Consider the following 17117-nt stretch of genomic DNA (forward strand, 5'->3'; position numbering starts at 1 on the left):
GCCGGCACGGCTGCTGCCCTGGGCCAGGTGCCCGCTGGCAGGCGTGAACGCAGGGCTGCTCCTGCCGGGCTCGCACGCAGGCTGCGGCGAGCGCGGGGCGCAGGGGCAGGCGGTGCTGGCCTCGTCCCCGAGCCAGCTCTCTCCTCTGCCTGTTGCTGTCCATACTAACGAGGTGCCCCATCCCTCCGCTCGCTGTGTCTCCGTCGCGTCCTGCCTCACAAACATCTCCCGGTGTCTGGGCACGGCTCCAAGCTCGGGAAGGAAAGCGCTGGGCGGCTGGGCGGCGCGTGGAGCAGCATCCCGACTAATGCTGTGGCGGGGTGCGGAGGCACCGGGGCGCAGAGTGCCGGGGAGGGGTGCGTGAGCCCCCGGCTCTGCTGGGTTGGTGGCTTGCTGCCGGTCTAGGGAAGCACCGGGCACCGGCGCGCTCAGCACTTGGGAAGTTTGCTCGTTACCAGTGCAGGGTGACTCCAGGCCGCTCTGCTGAGTCAGCTGCTTCGTTACAGCAGGAGCAAGGCAAGACGGCGAGGTGGGCTGGGGAGGCTGGCTCGTGCCGCGTGTCTGTCCGCAGTGAGGGCAGGAGGGCTGCGGAGCCAGCACGGCTCCTGTCTCGGTGTGCTGAAGAGGGTGCGGAGGCACCGGGGGGATGCGGGCTGTGGTCCAGGGCACGGGCCGGTGCCAGCCGTGGTGCTGCGGGATGCGGGACATGGCATGGTGCGAGGAGGTGAGTCCATGCCACGGGGGAACCCACATCGCTCCGCTCCTCGCACACGCCACAGGTACCTCTGGATGTTTGCAGACCCCGAATGCTGGGAGACTGAACCACCAGGCGAAGCAGCGCTGCTGCCTGCCGGGGCTGGTGTCTCCGTCTCTCCCGCCCTGTCCCTGGCGCTGCTTCCCGAAATGAGCTGTTAGCCTTCTCTGCTTCCCAGGGGCATCCTGGGCAGGGCTCCCCACGTGCACCCCGTGCTCCGTGGTGTCATATGCCCCGGCAGTGCGACAGGCCGGGGCAGCAGCCGGTGATGAGGGTGGGCAGAGGCAGAGCAAGGTGGGCATGGGGGCTCGGTGCTGGCGTCGGGGGGTATGGCCAGGACAGGGCTGCGGAGGGAGGTTTGCCCTGCCCGCGCTGGGAGAAGGAGCCCTGCATAGCTGTGCGCTAACGATGGCAGGGAAGGGGACAGGGCTGGGTGTCATCCCCCCGCTGTGAGAGCCCCTGCTCAAGGGCAGGGCCAGCCCCCCGCATCCTGCCCCTCTGCCGCCTGGGAAGCACTGCTGGCATCAGGGTCGTGTCCCCAGGCACAAGCTGCGGCCTCGGTGCTGCAGCCAGGTCCCTGCGGTGGCCCTGCGAGCGGGAGCTGTGCCACGTGCCTGCACATGAGGCAGGGCAGGTGAGAGCTGCGGTCGGCGCGGGCGGGCAGGCTGCCAGGGGTTGCACGGTGGCAGAAGGTACGATGCCCTGGGGAGACCTCGCTCTCAGAGGCACCCCCGCCGCAGCCCCCCTGAGCCACAGCCCTGCGGCAGAGCCGGGGCCGAGAGCTGGAGAGACACCAGCAACCGCCCTTCCCCACGGTGAGGGGCAGGGAGTGATCCCCTGGTTTCACCAAAGTCGGTGTCTTAGCCGTGATGCCCGTTCTCCCTCTCGGCTGGTTCTCACGCTCCCGAGGTGGTTCAGTGTCCCCGAGCCGCAGTCTCTCCCCCTGCTCATGGAGCGGGTCCCCCACACCTGCAGCCCAGCCAGCCCTGCCGCACCTCTGGTGGGTGCCAACGTGCAGGATGGGTCCCTGTGCCCAGTCCAGCCATGCCCCACACAGGATGGGTCCCCGTGCCCAGTCCAGCCATGCCCCACACAGGATGGGTCCCCGTGCCCAGTCCAGCCATGCCCCACACAGGATGGGACCCTGTGCCCAGTCCAGCCATGCCCCACACAGGATGGGTCCCCGTGCCCAGTCCAGCCATGCCCCACACAGGATGGGTCCCCGTGCCCAGTCCAGCCATGCCCCACACACAACAGGTCCCCTGTGCCCAGTTTGGCCACGTCCAACACACAACAGGTCCTCTGTGCCCGGTGCAGCCCTGCCCCACGCACGACAGGTCCCGTGCCCACTAGCCATGCCCCACACAGGTTGGGTGCCCCACGCCCTGTCCAGCCCCACGCAGAGCCGGTGCCCCGCATACAGCGGATGCCCCGCGTCCATCCATCCCACACAGGAGCCCCCCGTGCCCAGCCCAGCTCTGCCCCGTGCCCACGCGCAGCAGCCCCCTGTGCCTGCCCCATGCCTGCCCTCCTGCTGCCAGCACCCCGCGAACATGAGGCACCAGCCCCAGTGAGGCAGAGCTATTTTTAACAGCTGCTTCTGCTTGATTTGAGCTGTGAACTTATAACGTGTTTATGCTAAAGGGGTTTCTTTTTTTCCTCCTCTCTTTGTGCTGAAGAGGCAGTGCCGGAGATCAAAGCTTGTCTCTTTGTGTTTCGTGATGGCGGGGCTGGGAGGGAGCGCGCAGAGGCGGGCAGAGGCCAGCGGCTCCGTAGGGCAGCACGGTGCGTTGGGGACGCTCCCGTCCTCGGGGGGTTGCAGCGGCGGGGCTGGGGCTAACCCACCTCTCTCTGTCCCCACAGGTCCGGGAGCTCAGGAGCCGTGGACAAGGACGGCCGGCACCCGGCGCCCCGGGCAGCCCGCTGCGGGCAGCACTGAGCCAGGGCAGACGGTGGCGGGACTATGGGCTGCCGGCACCATTGGGGAGGCATGGTGGCGGGCAGGGCTGTCGGGGCAGCGTGCCAGGGGCTGTAGGGCCAGGCAGCGGGCAGCATGGCCAGCGGCCCCTCATCTGCCTCCCACGCAGCATCCCCTCTCCGCAGTGGCACGGGATGAGGCCGCCCGCTACCCCGGGCAGCTCCGGGGACGGGTGCAGCCCAGGGCTCTGGCCGCCGGTGCTCGGCCCCCCGTGCCCCGCCGCAGCACCCCGCCGCAGGGCAGCGGCCCCGGGGCCCTGAGCCATGGTCAGCCGCGAGCCCCTTCCCGTCCCGGCCCCCACCAGCGAGGGCGGCCAGGAGAAAGCCATGACGGTGCGCTCAGTGCTGCTCAATCGTGACTCTCCCGACATCGAGAGCCGCCTCAAACGCCGGCGCAACCGCACGCAGCAGGTCCGCTTCAAGGACCTGGTGGAGGGCGGCGTGGGGCAGGCAGCCAGCCCCACCCCAGGGCCCCCGGCCGCCCCTGGCCCCAACACCCCACGTGCCTCACCGCCCCCCAGGGATGCCCCTGAGCCGGCGGCTCTCTGTGCCTCGCGGCGGAGCTGGCCCCAGGCCCAGCTGGGCTCGCTGACACTGCCCATGCCCAGGAAGGCGTGCATGAGCACCGCCATCCAGACCTCTCCCAGCCTCCAGAAGCCCTTCCCGGCCTCCCAGCCCCGCAGCAAGAGCATCTGTGATGTGGCTGGGGACGCGGTGCTGGCTGCCACTGTGGGGAGCACCTGGTGCCCAGGGGGGGCCGTGCCCACCGGCGCCAGCCGGGCTGTGCCCCCGCAGGTGCCGGGCAGCCTCCCCGTGCATGATCGTGACGCAGCCCCCGCCCAGCAAGCCACGGTGTGCCGTGTGCCACCGCCACCGCCCAGGGATCCCTGTCCCCCTTACCCTGGCACAGCCAGGTGCCCCGCTGCCTGCTGCAACTCCCCGGCTCAGAGCTGCGCCCCTGAGCCCTGCCTGCCACCTCCTGCCTGCGCCCGACTCCGCGGGAAGCCCAGGGACGGCCGTGGGGTCCCCCTGCGCCCGGCCTCCATGCCCTGCGGTCAGCCCCAGCTGCCTGCCGAGCCACAGGGGCTCGGCCGGAGCGACTCGGAGTGGAGCCTGCTCCGTGGGCGCCCACCGCCCCAGCCCTCGCCACACCGCCAGCAGACCGTCCCCGCCACGGACACCCACAGCCTCCGCCAGCCAGCTCAGGGCAACCCCCCACGGGACCCCCCACCACCCCAGCACCAGCTTTGCGGCGTGCCCTGGGGGGGACCCTGCTGCACCTCGCCAGCCCCCATCCCACCCGTGTTGGGCTGGCATGGGTCTGCCACCACCGCACCAGAGAAGACACCAGCTGCGCGCGGCCATCCGGACCCCCGTGGCATCTGCAGCCGGCTGCGCGCCGCTGAGCCTGGGCATGGCGGGGCAGGACTGGAGGGGCCCGGGGAGCCGCTGCCCCCGGCCCTGCAGGGCCCCGGTGTGGGGACGCAGCCAGCGGGGCAGGCACCGGAGGTCCCCCGGCATGGGCAGCCCTGCCTCACCGCTGAGCAGTCAGAGACACTGCGCCACGTCCAGGACCTTCTGCAGCTGGTGGTGGTGGCCAAGGGGCCGGTGGGACCACCAACGGGGGACGAGGACACCCAGACATCTCAGGGAGAGGGCCCCCGGGGGCCCGGGGAGCAGGGGGACCTGAAGTCCCAGCTGCAGTCCCTGGAAGGGGTGCTGGAGACCAGCCAACAAACCATCCGGGTGCTGCTGGACGTCATCCAGGACCTGGAGAAGAAGGAGGCCCAGCGGGACGGGTGAGCAGGCGCGAACAAAGGCGGGGGCCTGGGGGGGCCGATATCCCGGGGGGGGCTGTGGATGGAGGATGGGGGCACCCTGCCAGAGATTTGGGTGCTGCCGCCTCCCAGACGCATTTACCTCTGAGAAACTCAGAGCTGCCGTCCACGCACACGCAACACCGCGTCTTGGTGCGATGTCTTGCCTGCCCTGGTTTGTTCTGCGTGTGCCCACGGTGCCCTCCCCGTGCCCGGGGAAAGGGTGCAGGGGGTGCAGGGCAGGGGGACGAGGGGAGCTGGGCCCCCTGCCCGGCTCTGGCATAGCTGATGTGCCCGTTGGTCACTGGGAGCAGAGACCTGGGATGCTGCACCCTGCCAGCCATGGCGGATGCCCCGAGGACAGCCTCCCTGCCATGCCTGGGGGACAGCCCCCCTATTTCTCACGCCTGCTTTCAGCCCCATCCTTCAAGTTACCTAAGGCACAAATTAGGCGGCCGGTGCCTCAGTGACTGACATGTCTGCGCCCCGTGGAGGTGCCCACGCACCCCAGTCCTGCCCTGCCCTGCCCTGCCCAGGACCTGCTCCATGGGCGGTGGGGCAGGGCATCCCCTGGACCAATTTTCCTTGGCCTCCCAGGTAGATTTGCCAAATGGAGCAAGGTGTTAGAGGTTAGTCTGTGATGGCCCAGAGCTGAGACCCTCCAAACTCATCTCACACAAGGGCCACCAGCCTCCCTGGAGATGCGAGGCGCTGCTCACCCCGTGCCGGTCCTGGCACCCTCCTGTAAAACCCTCTGGGGCATGTTACCCACGCCCTGAGATGGCCAGGTCCCACCAGGGCAGTGCAGTGATCCGGTCGTTATACCTAACGAAGCCCATGTTGGCTGTAACTGAAGTGCGGGCAAAGCTGCCCTCGTGCCACCCGGAGCAGTGCTGGTGGGCAGGGGCTGCCGGAGGTCTCTGGTCCAATGCCCACCGAAGGTGGGTGCAGCCAGGACGGGCTGCTCGGGACCTTGCGCAGCTGCGGTTTAGTGTCCAGGGGGACGGAGATCCCCCACCTCTCGGGCCCCTGTCCCAGTGTTTGACAACGCTTGGGGTGAAAATGTGCTCCCAATCTCTAGTGCTTGTGCAGCTGGTGCTCTCTGCTCCTCGTGGGGAAAGAAGCGGTGAGGAGAAACGCGCACACAGCCTTTGTGGTACCGAGCAGTGGCCACGGCTCAGGATATTCCCATTAAGCTCCTGCCATCATTCCCCTGGGTCAGCCATCAGGGAGGCAGCAGCTTCACCTGGGTGCCCACACCGGGAGCGCCTGGGCTGGAGGGAGAGCCCGGGAGGCTTCGCGCTGAGCAGCACAGCTTGACCCATCCTGCCCTCAACCTATCTGCCTGCGAGGTGGCCCTGGGGCGCTGGGGACCGCGGTGCTGTGGAGCATCCCCCGCGCTGCTTACGGGTGGCATTTCAGGTACAGCCGTGCTGCGCTTCAGCCGCGTGGGGCCAGCCTGCGGCACCGGGACAGGAAAGCTCGTCAGTTTGGCAGCTCGTTAGTTTGGTGTCCCAGCTGGAGAGGGGCCCAGCCTGCCAGGGACACCGCGCTCAGTGTCTGCCTCGGCGGTATTGGTGTGTCTGACTTGGCACGCGGCTTTTGGGGAGGCAGGGTGGCACACGGGAGGAGAGCTGGACCTGCCAGATGGGCAGCTCCTGGTAGTCCTGGCCCTGGTGCCTGCGCAGGTGTTTGATTGTTTTATCTAAAATGAATGACTGCTGAGTACTTCCTCCCAATTAGGGGCAAGAGAGGCGGCGTGGATCCCACAGAGGCATTAGCAAGAGCGTGCAAGCCCACACGGGTGTTTAGGCGGGGCGTGCAGCGCCATGCTCCCTCCCCGGCGCAGGCTGCCCAGCCGCGGGTGCAGCCGTGTGCCCGTCCCAGCCAGGAGCTGCCAGCGGCCCTTGGGGCGCCAGCTCCCACGGGCTCTGAGCACACGTCCCCCCTGGCCGCGCAGGAGCTGCCTGCCCCGGTCGGCTTTGTGCGCGCCCTGGTCACTCCTGCCCCAGCACAGCACGGGTGACCGCGCCGGCGGGGAGGAGAGCGTGGTCTGGAGCTTGGCCCTGTTCACCCCAAAAGAGGAGCAGCACCAGCAGCTCAGCACACTCTGGGTCCCCGGGGGGACCAGCACCCCGCCTGCGCTTTCCTGGCTTTTCAGAGCAAAGCGCTGAAAAAGTGCTTCTTGTAGCCGAGCACAGCAGTGCTGCTCCTGCCTCCATGGACCGGGACCTGAGAGCGGTGCCAGGGCTCCGGCCAGGGCCAGGGCTGGGGTACGCTCCTCCCGCGATCACTGCTGCCGCTGCTGCGCGTCAGCGTGCAGCCCCCGGCACAGCCTTCTTTGCCTCTCGCCGTGCAGCCCCGGCACAGCTTGTCCCTCGCCGTGCAGCCCCCGGCGCAGCCCGCTTGCCCCTCGCCTGTCAGGGTTGCACGAGGGTCTGCTGCCCGCAGGGCTGCGCGGCTGCTCGGAGGAGAGAGGCCGGGGAGTGACCCCCTCCTGCGGTGCTGCCCTCTGGGGCGCCCGCAGACCCGTGGCCGTGCCGTGGCCATGCCGAGCCTCGTCCCTGCGGGGTATGGCGAGGGTGTGCGCAGAGTGGTTTCTGTTGAGAGGGCAGGTTTGCTCCCACTGTCAGAATTGAGTTTGTCTGCTTGGGAAGCTGATTTAGCTTCACTGTGGGCAGCTTAATTAAGATCTCGGCTCTGTATACTGTTGCAGTCAAATGAGCAAACAAGATGCCTGGAGACATAAGGAATGGGATGGGAAATCACATAAAAAAATTATCCTAGTGTCCTGATGCTGAGGAACAGCGTGGCCTCATTTGCCACGAGTCTGCATCGTGCAGACGCACGGTGGCTCCGAGGCACCCGCCATGCACCAGAGCAGTGCTACCAGCCCCGACGCCGCTCACAGTGTCCTCGCAGGGTCCAGGCGTCTACCGCTGGCAACATCCCACACCAAACACCTATATCAGGGTTAGATCTCATCCTGGTAGAGAGGTGCAGTTTATATGATGTTAGATACCCGCGCGCACACACACACACACACACATATATGTACCTTACATATACAAAAAAGGTATAGTGATCTAATTTACGTGCTAAGAGTAGAATCCCAATTGTAATACATAATCTGGTGCATTAAAAAACCTAGTTTTCAAGGGCTGAGAACAATCATGATCAAGGTCGAGTGATAGGAGGAAGCTTTAAACAGGAAAATGTGACTGCTAAGTTGGATATGGGGGTGTTTCCTCAGCTGTCCCCCAAAAATTGCAGCCTGCGCTGCCTAAGAGGGGCAATGGAAATGTGGAGACGGAGTCTGCAAGGGTGACCAAAAGCATTTCATAGAGCCCTTTTCTTACAGCTGTGAGAGCAACCGGAGTTGGGGCACCACTGAGGAGTACCTGCTGGCAGTGCTGGGGCACCGGGCGCCGTGGGCAGCTCCCCGGCACAGCCCTGGCACAGCCCCGGCACCCCGGGGGCTCGGGAGGGCTGCAAAGCCAAAGGCACACAAGCTCTGTTCAGAGAAGCTGCAGGCTGCTAAGCCAGGAGAGACATCGGTGGGCCATGTCCCCGGGGAGGTGGTGGCTATCCTGCCGGCAGCCGAAGCCAGGGCCAGCGGTGGCACATGGAGGCTGCCGGGCTCAGGGGAGCACCGGGCTGGCACTGCAGCCGGGCGAGAGGTTCGCTGCTGACCCGGTGCCCCGCAGCTGCCTGGCCCCTGGGGTGCCAGGACGCTGCAGCCAGCAGACACCCTGCACTGGCAGGGCGGCAGGAGCTGGGACATGCTGCCGGCAGGCAGCGGGGACACCGGGGACACTCACTCTGTGTGGGGGGACCAGAGCACAGACATGGTCCCGGGGAGCTCTGGGCAGGAGGGCAGCAGGGCAGGCAGCCGGCGTTCGCCCAGCGGGGCGGCACGGCGTGTGGTCCCTGCGCAGCGTGCAGCTGGCCGGGGGGTGCGCCGGGGCTGGTGTTGAGCAGAAACATTTGGGGTGCAGATACCTTCTGTAGGGATTGGGGAGGAGGACTGCTTTGAGGTTGAGCTGAGCTTTGGGGCTCGTCAGCTTAATTTGAGTCCCGTGCACCTTCCCTGGAGGAGGATGATGCTTCTCTGGTGTGAAAGCATCAAAAAGAGATAAATCCTGAGTTTGGCATTGGCTGGTGATTAGTCTGGCGCATCTCCCTCTGCCCATCCGTCAGGGCACTCACGCTGCCCACGGTCTCGCCACCTCTGTGGCACCATGTGTGGGGAGATGCACGGTGGCCTGGGGTGGCCACAGGCACGAGGTGCAGCTCTGGGATGGACATGAAAGGAGGTGTGAAGGATTCGGGGCTTCTGCTGTGTCTGTCTCTGATTTGCAACCATCTGAGAAATCTGCGGAGCTGACAGGCACCGCACTTGGCCTGGCAGCAAATGGAATCTCTCGGGAACAGAGGAGCTGGGATCCAGGGAGGAGAGGAGCTGGGAACCAGGGAAGAGAGGAGCTGGATCCCAGCAAGGATAGGAGCTGGGATCCAGGGAGGACAGGAGCTGGATCACAGGGAGGACAGGAGTTGGATCACAGGGAGGACAGGAGCTGGGATCCAGGGAGGACAGGAGCTGGATCGCAGGGAGGACAGGAGCTGGGATCCAGGGAGGACAGGAGCTGGATCACAGGGAGGACAGGAGCTGGGATCCAGGGAGGACAGGAGCTGGATCGCAGGGAGGACAGGAGCTGGGATCCAGGGAGGACAGGAGCTGGATCACAGGGAGGACAGGAGCTGGGATCCAGGGAGGACAGGAGCTGGATCGCAGGGAGGACAGGAGCTGGGATCCAGGGAGGACAGGAGCTGGATCGCAGGGAGGACAGGAGCTGGGACTCAGGGAGGAGAGGAGCTGGGTCCCGGCTCTTGGCTGCTGGATTATGAACTGGGGAGGCACAGGCAGACGGCGGCCGGGTCTCCAGGCTCACAGCACTTCTGCTCTGTTGCAGGCGACACTCGTACCGGACAGGGCAAGACATCGCCAACTGTGGGACCTGCCGGGACTGTGCCTGCATCATCTACAGGTAAGAGCCAGCTCTGGCACCCTGGATGTTCCCGGCAGGGCCCCTGCTCTCCTCCACCCCTCAGGCTCCTAATTTGGCTACGAGGCAGAGGTGCAGGGGAGTTGCGAGCCTTCACTCCTGGGGACTGTGTCGGGGGACGGAGGGGACCTGCCCGCCTACGCTCCATCTCCTGTCCCCGTGGCAGGGTGGATGCTCAGGGCACCCTGAGCCGCGAGGGCTGCAGGGTCTCACCCTGCCCAGGTCTGAGCTGTCCCCAGGGAGACGTGGCACTAACACAGTCGCAGCTTTTCCTCTCCTGTCCCTCCTAGCGGAGGAGCTCTCTGTCGCAGAAACGCCTCCAGCGCCTTAGGACAGACACAATCCCGGCTGTACAGGACCAGCTAAGACCCCCTGTGCCAGGTCCCTGGCAGAGGCCATTGCTGGAAGCTCAAGGGAAAAAGTGACAGGGCACATAGGGAGCAGCTGTCCCTGTGCCATGTGTGCAGCGCTGTGTCCTTGCGCCTCGTCCTGCTCATCCCTGTCCCAAGGGACCCGTCCTGTCTGTGGCCCCGCAGCAGCTGGGGACGCAGAGGGCTGTCAGCCCCGCTGTCCCCGCAGCTGCCCCTGCTCCTGGGGCACCATGTACGGACCGCTCGCAGGTGTTGGGGGGCACCACGTATGGACTGCTCACGGGTGTCGCTGGGTATCACGTACAGACCTCTCATGGGTGTCGGGCAACCGCCCTCATTGCAACCACCAAAGCTGCCCCAGCCCGCGTCGGCACAACGGCGTTCTGCTAATCACGAGTTACAGGGGTGACAGCTGGCCGGGAGGAGAGGGCCGACGCCGCGCGGTCTGCAGCGCGCCCTCGTCTCGCACCAGCCCCAGGGGACACGTCGCCTGCCAGCCTCTGCCAGCCTGCGGGAGAAGGCCAGAGGTGCTGATTTACCAAGGACAGGCCATTGCCAAGGTCTCTGCGCCTGCCGGGAGGCTCCCATGGGACTGGAGAGAAGCCGGCAGTGCCTGTCATGCCAGAAGACAGTTTGGTGCAAAACGCAGCCCCGCCTCACAGCCTGGGGCCCAGCGGGCAACCGTGCACCCCCAGGGACGCAGAGGTGTGCTCATCGGTGCTTCGGCCAGCACAGGGTACCCTGGAGTTCCGGGCAGAGCTGCAGCAGAGCTGGGGACGTGGCAGAGCTGGGGATGCATTCCTGTGCCTCGTCCGGACCCGGAGGACTGCTGTTCCCCGGCTGGGGATGTGGCAGAGCTGGGGATGTGGCAGAGCTGGGGATGCATTCCCATGCCTCGTCCGGACCCGGAGGACTGCTGTTCCCCGGCCTCTGCTGCAGCCAAGACCAAGCAGGGGGTCCGGACCCGGACCCAGCCCGGGCAGCTGGGCTGCTGCGCCAGGGCAGGTGGGATGGGGGCAGCAGGGACAGAGATGCCATTTGAGCCTGAGCTTGGGCTGTTCTGAGGGCAGGGTGGTGCAGCTGCCCCTCCTGGGATGATTTCTCTTTGCTGGCTGACCCTCCCTCTGCAAGGGTCCTCAGATGGGGCTCACAGGCTGCTCCCCACCAGCGGCACGCTCCGGCTGTGAGCTTGCAGCCTCCCCTCTCTCCTCGCGGCTCTCTTCGTGGCTCTAAAGGCAGCATCTCCCCCGGCAGGGTACACCGTGCCAGGGCACGGTCACACGTTGGCCCTGCCATCCCCGTGCCAGGCAGGACACTGAAGCCACGCCGGGACGCGGCTGGCAGCCGGCATGCCGGGACCCCTCAGCGGCAGATTTGGAGGGGCACGGGTGCTAGCACAGCGTGGGTGCTCGCTGTCCTCGGAGCAGGGCTCGGCTCACTGGGCCTGCCGAGGAGCTGCTCCGGCACACCGGTGCCAGCTCTTCCCCAGTGTGCTGCCGGGGCTCCCGGCACGGGCTCAGGCACATCACTGCTCTGCAGCCAGGTCCTACCACGCGTCAAAAGGCCAGAGCAGGGTCCTGGTGTTACGTGGCCTGAATCTGGTCCCTTTATCTCTGTGGAGAGCAGCTCTCGCTCCCAGGAATAGATGGGGTGATTTTCATGAAGGACAGCTGACTGGCTGCAGCTGGAAGGAGAGCTGCTCCGGTTCAGCGGCAGAGCATTTATCTTCTGTAAAAGCAATGTATCAGGGAAAGCCTCATTAGTGGCTGGTGGGTGGGCTTGCTCACTTGCTCTGAGCCCAGGCTGCATCTCGTTGTCCCTGTGTCAGCTTGGCACAGATGCTGCAGCTGGGCTGCCGGTCGTGCACGGGGTTCCGGCCCCCTGCCAGGGTCTGGGACCACGCGACCTCAGCTCTGCTTCCCTGGCGTCGACACTGGGTTGGGGCGTGGAAGCGCTTTCCTCCACTGCCCGTTCAGTCTCAGGGAAAGGCATCTCACACCCTCCCGGTGCAGGCAATGACATGGCCAGAGCCCTCTCCCCATCAGCCCTATGGGAATCGGGGCGTTGCAGTTTCACCCAAGCCTTCTGCCCATCCAGGTGTCTGTTTGCCCCTCTGGCCGTGCAGCCTGCCACACATGCAGGTGGCTGGCCAGGCATGTTCTCATTTTGCTATTAATTAGGCTTACTCTGCTAGTGCTCAGAAGCGCAGGACGCAGCACGCAGCGCTCGCACCAAGCAGTGCTCCGCGGAGTGCACACATGGCGGTTTAGCTGCTGCCCCCCCCGTGCTTTTGTGAGTGCCTGTGCGTGGGACAGACGCGCTCTCCTCCAGGCACCTCTGGGCTGAGGGGTGCCCCGGCGCCGGCCCCTGCTGCGCACCGGCGTCCTCGCAGCCCCTGCGCCGGCTGCCCTGCGCACCCGTGCCACCGCAGCAGTGCTGCGTCTGTCTCTCTTGTTCTCTGCTTATTTACACCATGAACTGCCCCCCCCTGTAGCTGGTGGGGGACTTCAGTGCTAATTGGGTCTGACGAGCCTGTCTCCACACAGCACTGCGGTGGGGAGAAATGTCACATCTAGGGGAGGTGGCTCCCTGTAATTGCCAGGCTCCCGCTGGGGACTCCCTCTGGGCTTTGCTGCCGTCCGCGTGATGAGAAGAGGCTCCAGTGGGACATGGGACGTGGGGGGGAGCGGCGGCAGCACCGAGTGCAGAGCGCACCGGGTGCCAGGAGCCAGGGCAGTGCTCCCGGCCCCAGCCCTCGGGGATCGCCGGCAGGCGGGGAGCAGACCTGCCCGCCTGCGTCCCGTCCCAGGACCACGCACGAAGGCGCCAGCTGTGCGCCCCTATAGTGGCCCTGAGCCCTTCCTCTGCATCTGTGCTGGGAAGTCGGGGTCGCTCCCCACGCTGTCCCCCTGCTAAGGGGCTGTCTGCCACCGCTTGCCCTTTTTGCTAGAAATAGCTGGGGACAATCAGTGTCCTAGCAGGGCGAGGAGACAGGAGGTGACAGGAGATGTTAGTGTGCTGCGTGGGGCTCGTGGGGCGCTCCCCATGTGTGCGGTGGCCGTGCCACGTAGGTGGTCCCAAGCACACACCGCAGCACCTCGCTGATCCGATGGGACGTGGCTGGTGTGAGGCGATCAGAGCACTTTCCATGTGAGGAAGCAGCATGGCACGTGTCCGCCAGCAGCCAGCCTGCGTGCTGCGGGGTGCTGCGGGGACACCGGAGGGCTCTGGCACTTGCAGGAAACCTGAAGGCTGTGGTGGGGGGCACAGACCCCCTTACCTACCCAGGCCCAGGGCACCCTAATTCCTTGCATCACCAGTGGTGTGACAGGCAGCAGCGCAGCCATCGTGTCTTGTGCCGCCTCCTGATGCCGCAGCTGCTCTCAGCCCATCGGGTCCGGGCGCACAGTGCTGGTGGCAGCAGTGGCAGGACAAGACACCCTGGCCCCAGGGCCGGGCAGCCCCTCTCTGGGGGGCTCAGTGCTAACCAGGGTCCCACAGACCCTGGGCTCGGCCCCCTGCCTCAGCACCCGTCCCCAACTAGGGCGGTTGGCTGGCTACCCGCCCCGGGCACGTCACCGGCAAAGTCTCCTCGTGTGTTCGTCTGAGCTGGAGGGACCCTGCAGCCCCGAGGGGACAGAGCAGCACCACCAGCAGCCGTACCCTGCTCGGGGGGAGCACATCGCAGTCCTGCGGTGAGGGGATGGCAGCGAGGGAAGCATGCTGCTGTGGCCAGTGACTACAGGGTGCCCGGCACGTCCGGAGCCTTCCTCTGCCCGTCCCCCCGTGCTGGGAGCGCGGCCGCCTTGCCAAGGACAGTCAGCCCTTGCAGCAGTGCCACCGGTGCCTGCGGGGCACTGAGGGGCATTGCCACCGATGGCCTGACCAGGGCAGAGGAGCCGCTGCGCTCCCGAGCCGGGGACTCTGCTTCTGCTGCAGGAAACCCCAATTGCCCGGTGCCCGAGTGCCACCTAAGTGCCACCAGCACAGCGTGCCGGGAGCAAGTCCCTGGCACTTAGGGAGGCTCTTTGCAGCAGATCAGCTCCCCAGGAGGGACTTGGTGTGTTTGTCCTTGTTTAGGGCAGGCGTTTAGGGCGAAGGAGCTCTGGCGAGTGGGTGAAACGGGAAAAAGCACAGTCGAGCCCGAGAGAAAAGCAGAGGCAGCGCCAGGCTTTGAGGCTGGATAAGAAAGAAGGTGCGGGGGGGCAGCTGAGGGTGACCCATCCCAAAATATCCCCTGCCACCAGGTCAGGGGCTGTTTGTTGGTCTGTCCTAGAAGGAGAGGTCCCTGGCTGCTCCGGCACAGCAGGTTTAGCTGTGCAGTGCCGCGTGCCCGGCTGCGGACTGCACTGCCACAGGTGGAGGCTCCGTTAGGAACGGATCCGGCCCCCATCCCACCACTTAGAGCCTCTGAGGGTGAGGGTGGTGGGCAGGAGCTGTCCGAAGGGCATGCCAGCAGGACATCCCCTCGCAGGGGCGCATGGTGACCCCGGGAATTCTGCCCACCGGGAAATGCCGGGAGCCCTGAAGAAAGCTGCCAGAGAAATGCTCAAACGGCCGCTCTGCACCGCAGGCTCCCAGCCGGCGGCTGAGCGCGCGAGGCCCCTGCGCATCCCGCGGGCTCAGTCATCCCCTCCAGCCGCAGGACGACAGCTGCCGACGCCAGGCTGGTCCCCTGCCATGCGCGCCGTCCCCGCGCAGCAGCCTCGGGAGCGCAGCGGGGCTGAGGTCCCCGGGGACGTGCCCTGGGGACGTGCCGGGGACTGAGCTCCCCAGGGGCACAGGGGTGGAGATGGGTGCTGGGGCATGGAGCTGTGGCGGGTGGGGGACCGTGGCGGGCGATGCCCTCTAACGCTGTCCCCTTCATCCTGCTCGCCCGCAGCGTGGAGCACGATTTCCGGCAGCAGGAGGGCCGCTTCCAGCGGGTGCTGAGCCATATCGAGGGCGACACAATGCCGAGCTCCCCCACGGCAGCGGCGGCGGGGACCGTCCTGCCGCCCAGGCAAGAGCTGTCGCCGGTGACAAAGCTGCCTGCGAAGCTGGACGCGAAGAAATCCAGGCGCAAATGCTTCTGGTTCCTGTGAGCCAGCAGTGCCTGGCAGGCCAGGAGCGTGGGGGCACCATCCCAGCACTGACCCCCTGCCCACATCTCCTTCCTCCTCTCCCTCCCTCTGACGGTAGGGTTTGGGTAGCACCAGCTTTTATATTTTTAACCGTTCAGTTTAATCTATCGAAGCCCCTGTGTAAATAAGGCGAGGGGAACAATGGCTGTATTTAATGAGAATTCAATAAATCCTACGGAGACGCTATTTTTGTTACATCCTCTCCCACTGTGCACTTCTGTTCTGGATGAGGATGAGGAGGGGGCCAGCGGCCGTTCCCCTGCACAGGCTGCAGTGCTTGCCCAGCCCCAGGCGCCCACAGCCCCTCGGCGAGAGCAGCCCGAGCCCTCCTCTGCCTCGGGGCTCCCCGAGGGCCGCCTGCAGCCCCAGTGCTCCCAGCCTGCCCCAGCTGAAATGGGCCCCGGTCCCCGCGCCCCACAGCGTGGGCTGCTCACCTGTCCCCCCGGCTGCTGCCTGCAGGTTAACCAGGAGTGCCGGGACTCCTCCTGCACCCCCGGTCAGGGACGGCCGAAAATGGTCTCTGGGGGACCCTGGCCAGGAGAGAGCTGTCCCCGAGACCTCCCGGGGGGGTGTGTGGGCTGTGTGGGGGTCCCGGGGGACATGGCTCTCCTTCCGGCGAGCTCCCCTGTGCGAGGCCAGGGGGCTGGGGGCTGAGCCCCCCCAGCCTGCCTGTACCCGGGGCTGCTGCAGAAGCGGGGGTGGCTTGGGGTGGCGAAGGCTAGAAATTCCCTCTCCCGCTTTGCAGCCGGCTGGCACGGCCTCTCTGGCTGCAGGATGCGCTGGCTAATTACAGGGAGAAAGGAATTAGCAGCTCAAATATTCCGGCCTCTGCGAGGCTGCCCGCGAGAGGAGAAATTCAGCGTCAGTTTAATGAGGGTCCCAGATCAAAGCGGCCGGCGGCAGCAGTGGGAGGCGAGTGTATGCCGAGTGTGGCGCAGTCAGTGCTCCCCACGCTCCCCCCCCAGCCCGCCGGGAAACGCCGTGCCCTGACCACCCTCCGCAGCCGTGGAGCCGCGGGGTGAGCGCTCCGGGCGATGCCGTCCGCACACAGCACCGGGGCTCTCACCACTCCACGCTGGCGGCAGGAGCAGTCACGGCTCTCCCAGCGGGGCCACCAGCCCTGGAGAGGAGGACGTCACCCAGCCTGCTGCAGGAAGCGCCTGGAACCCCCGGCCACAGCAAGCGGCTGTTGCGACCAGAGGTCTGGCGAGGCGGGGCACAGGGCAGGGAGGTCTGGCCACGGCCTCTCCAGCTGGCGCCCACACCGCGGTACCCCAAAGCAGGAGGCTCGCGCGTGCAGGAGCTGACACGGCGTTAAGCCCCATCCCTTGTGCCGGGGACCTGCCCGGCGCTCGTGGGGCTGCAGCCCGGCAGTGCCGAGGGGGACCGGCGGTGCCGAGGGACCCCGTGGTGCCAAGGGGCCTTGACTGCTTGGCCACGGGAGATGCTGCAGCGCCCAGCACCAGTCCCGCTCGCCAGCAGCCGCCCGAGCCTCAGCCGCAGCCGCTCCTGTGGCAGCTCATCCCTTCCCTGCAAGGCGCTCGCAAGCCCCGTGGATGGAGGCCACCCCTGGTGTGGGCACACACGTCTCTGGTTCCCCGAAGCCTTCCCGGCAGCCACAGCGGCTGGAGCAGCCTGGGCTGAGGGGCCTCGGACACGGGGGTGGAAGCAGGGGATGCAGCAGTGGCACGGAAACCATGAACGACACTGGAAAAGCTGCCAGATGGCATTTCTGGAGCCCGGCAGGGCCAGCGTGTGGGAAGGGGAGCAAGCGGTGGGAGTGAGGCACAGCCAAAGGACCGCTCCCCTTCTCCCACACTGTATATGGGGCCACGCTTCAGCACCCAGCATCCCTTCTCCCCTCTGTCGCAGCCTGGCAGAGTGTGCCCGACAGCTCTGTTTGCTCTTGCTTCCTCTGGCACTGAATCACACAGCCTGGGAACAAAGGCTAAAAGCAAGATGATACCAACTGCAGCCCTGTACCCATCTCTTGCCCGAGTCGCATCTCC

At 66.3% G+C, this 17117-nt stretch overlaps 2 protein-coding genes across 2 annotated transcripts in view; one reads left to right on the forward strand and one right to left on the reverse strand.

Annotated features, from left to right (window-relative positions):
• LOC132317027 (dedicator of cytokinesis protein 2-like) overlaps positions 1–17117 on the reverse strand; it is an 84330-nt gene that overhangs the window by 25793 nt on the left and 41420 nt on the right. The window lies entirely within an intron of this gene.
• On the forward strand, positions 2996–15069 carry LOC132317028 (INSYN2B protein-like). The gene is made up of 4 exons (XM_059817652.1): positions 2996–3870; positions 3919–4530; positions 9522–9596; positions 14868–15069. The coding sequence occupies exons 1-4, from the start codon at positions 2996–2998 to the stop codon at positions 15067–15069; spliced, it is 1764 nt and encodes a 587-aa protein (XP_059673635.1).

Source organism: Gavia stellata, chromosome 5 (genome assembly GCF_030936135.1).
Source record: "Gavia stellata isolate bGavSte3 chromosome 5, bGavSte3.hap2, whole genome shotgun sequence".
Classification (NCBI taxonomy): domain Eukaryota; kingdom Metazoa; phylum Chordata; class Aves; order Gaviiformes; family Gaviidae; genus Gavia; species Gavia stellata.

What these genes read in the sequence shown, in the direction of transcription:
- LOC132317028 (XM_059817652.1), top strand. Translation starts at nt 2,996, where the DNA reads ATGGTCAGCCGCGAGCCCCTTCCCGTCCCGGCCCCCACCAGCGAGGGC. An exon ending in CGTGGGCGCCCACCGCCCCA is followed by an intron (nt 3,871 to 3,918) that starts GCCCTCGCCACA and finishes GGACACCCACAG; the next exon opens with CCTCCGCCAGCCAGCTCAGG. An exon ending in TGTGCCTGCATCATCTACAG is followed by an intron (nt 9,597 to 14,867) that starts GTAAGAGCCAGC and finishes GCTCGCCCGCAG; the next exon opens with CGTGGAGCACGATTTCCGGC.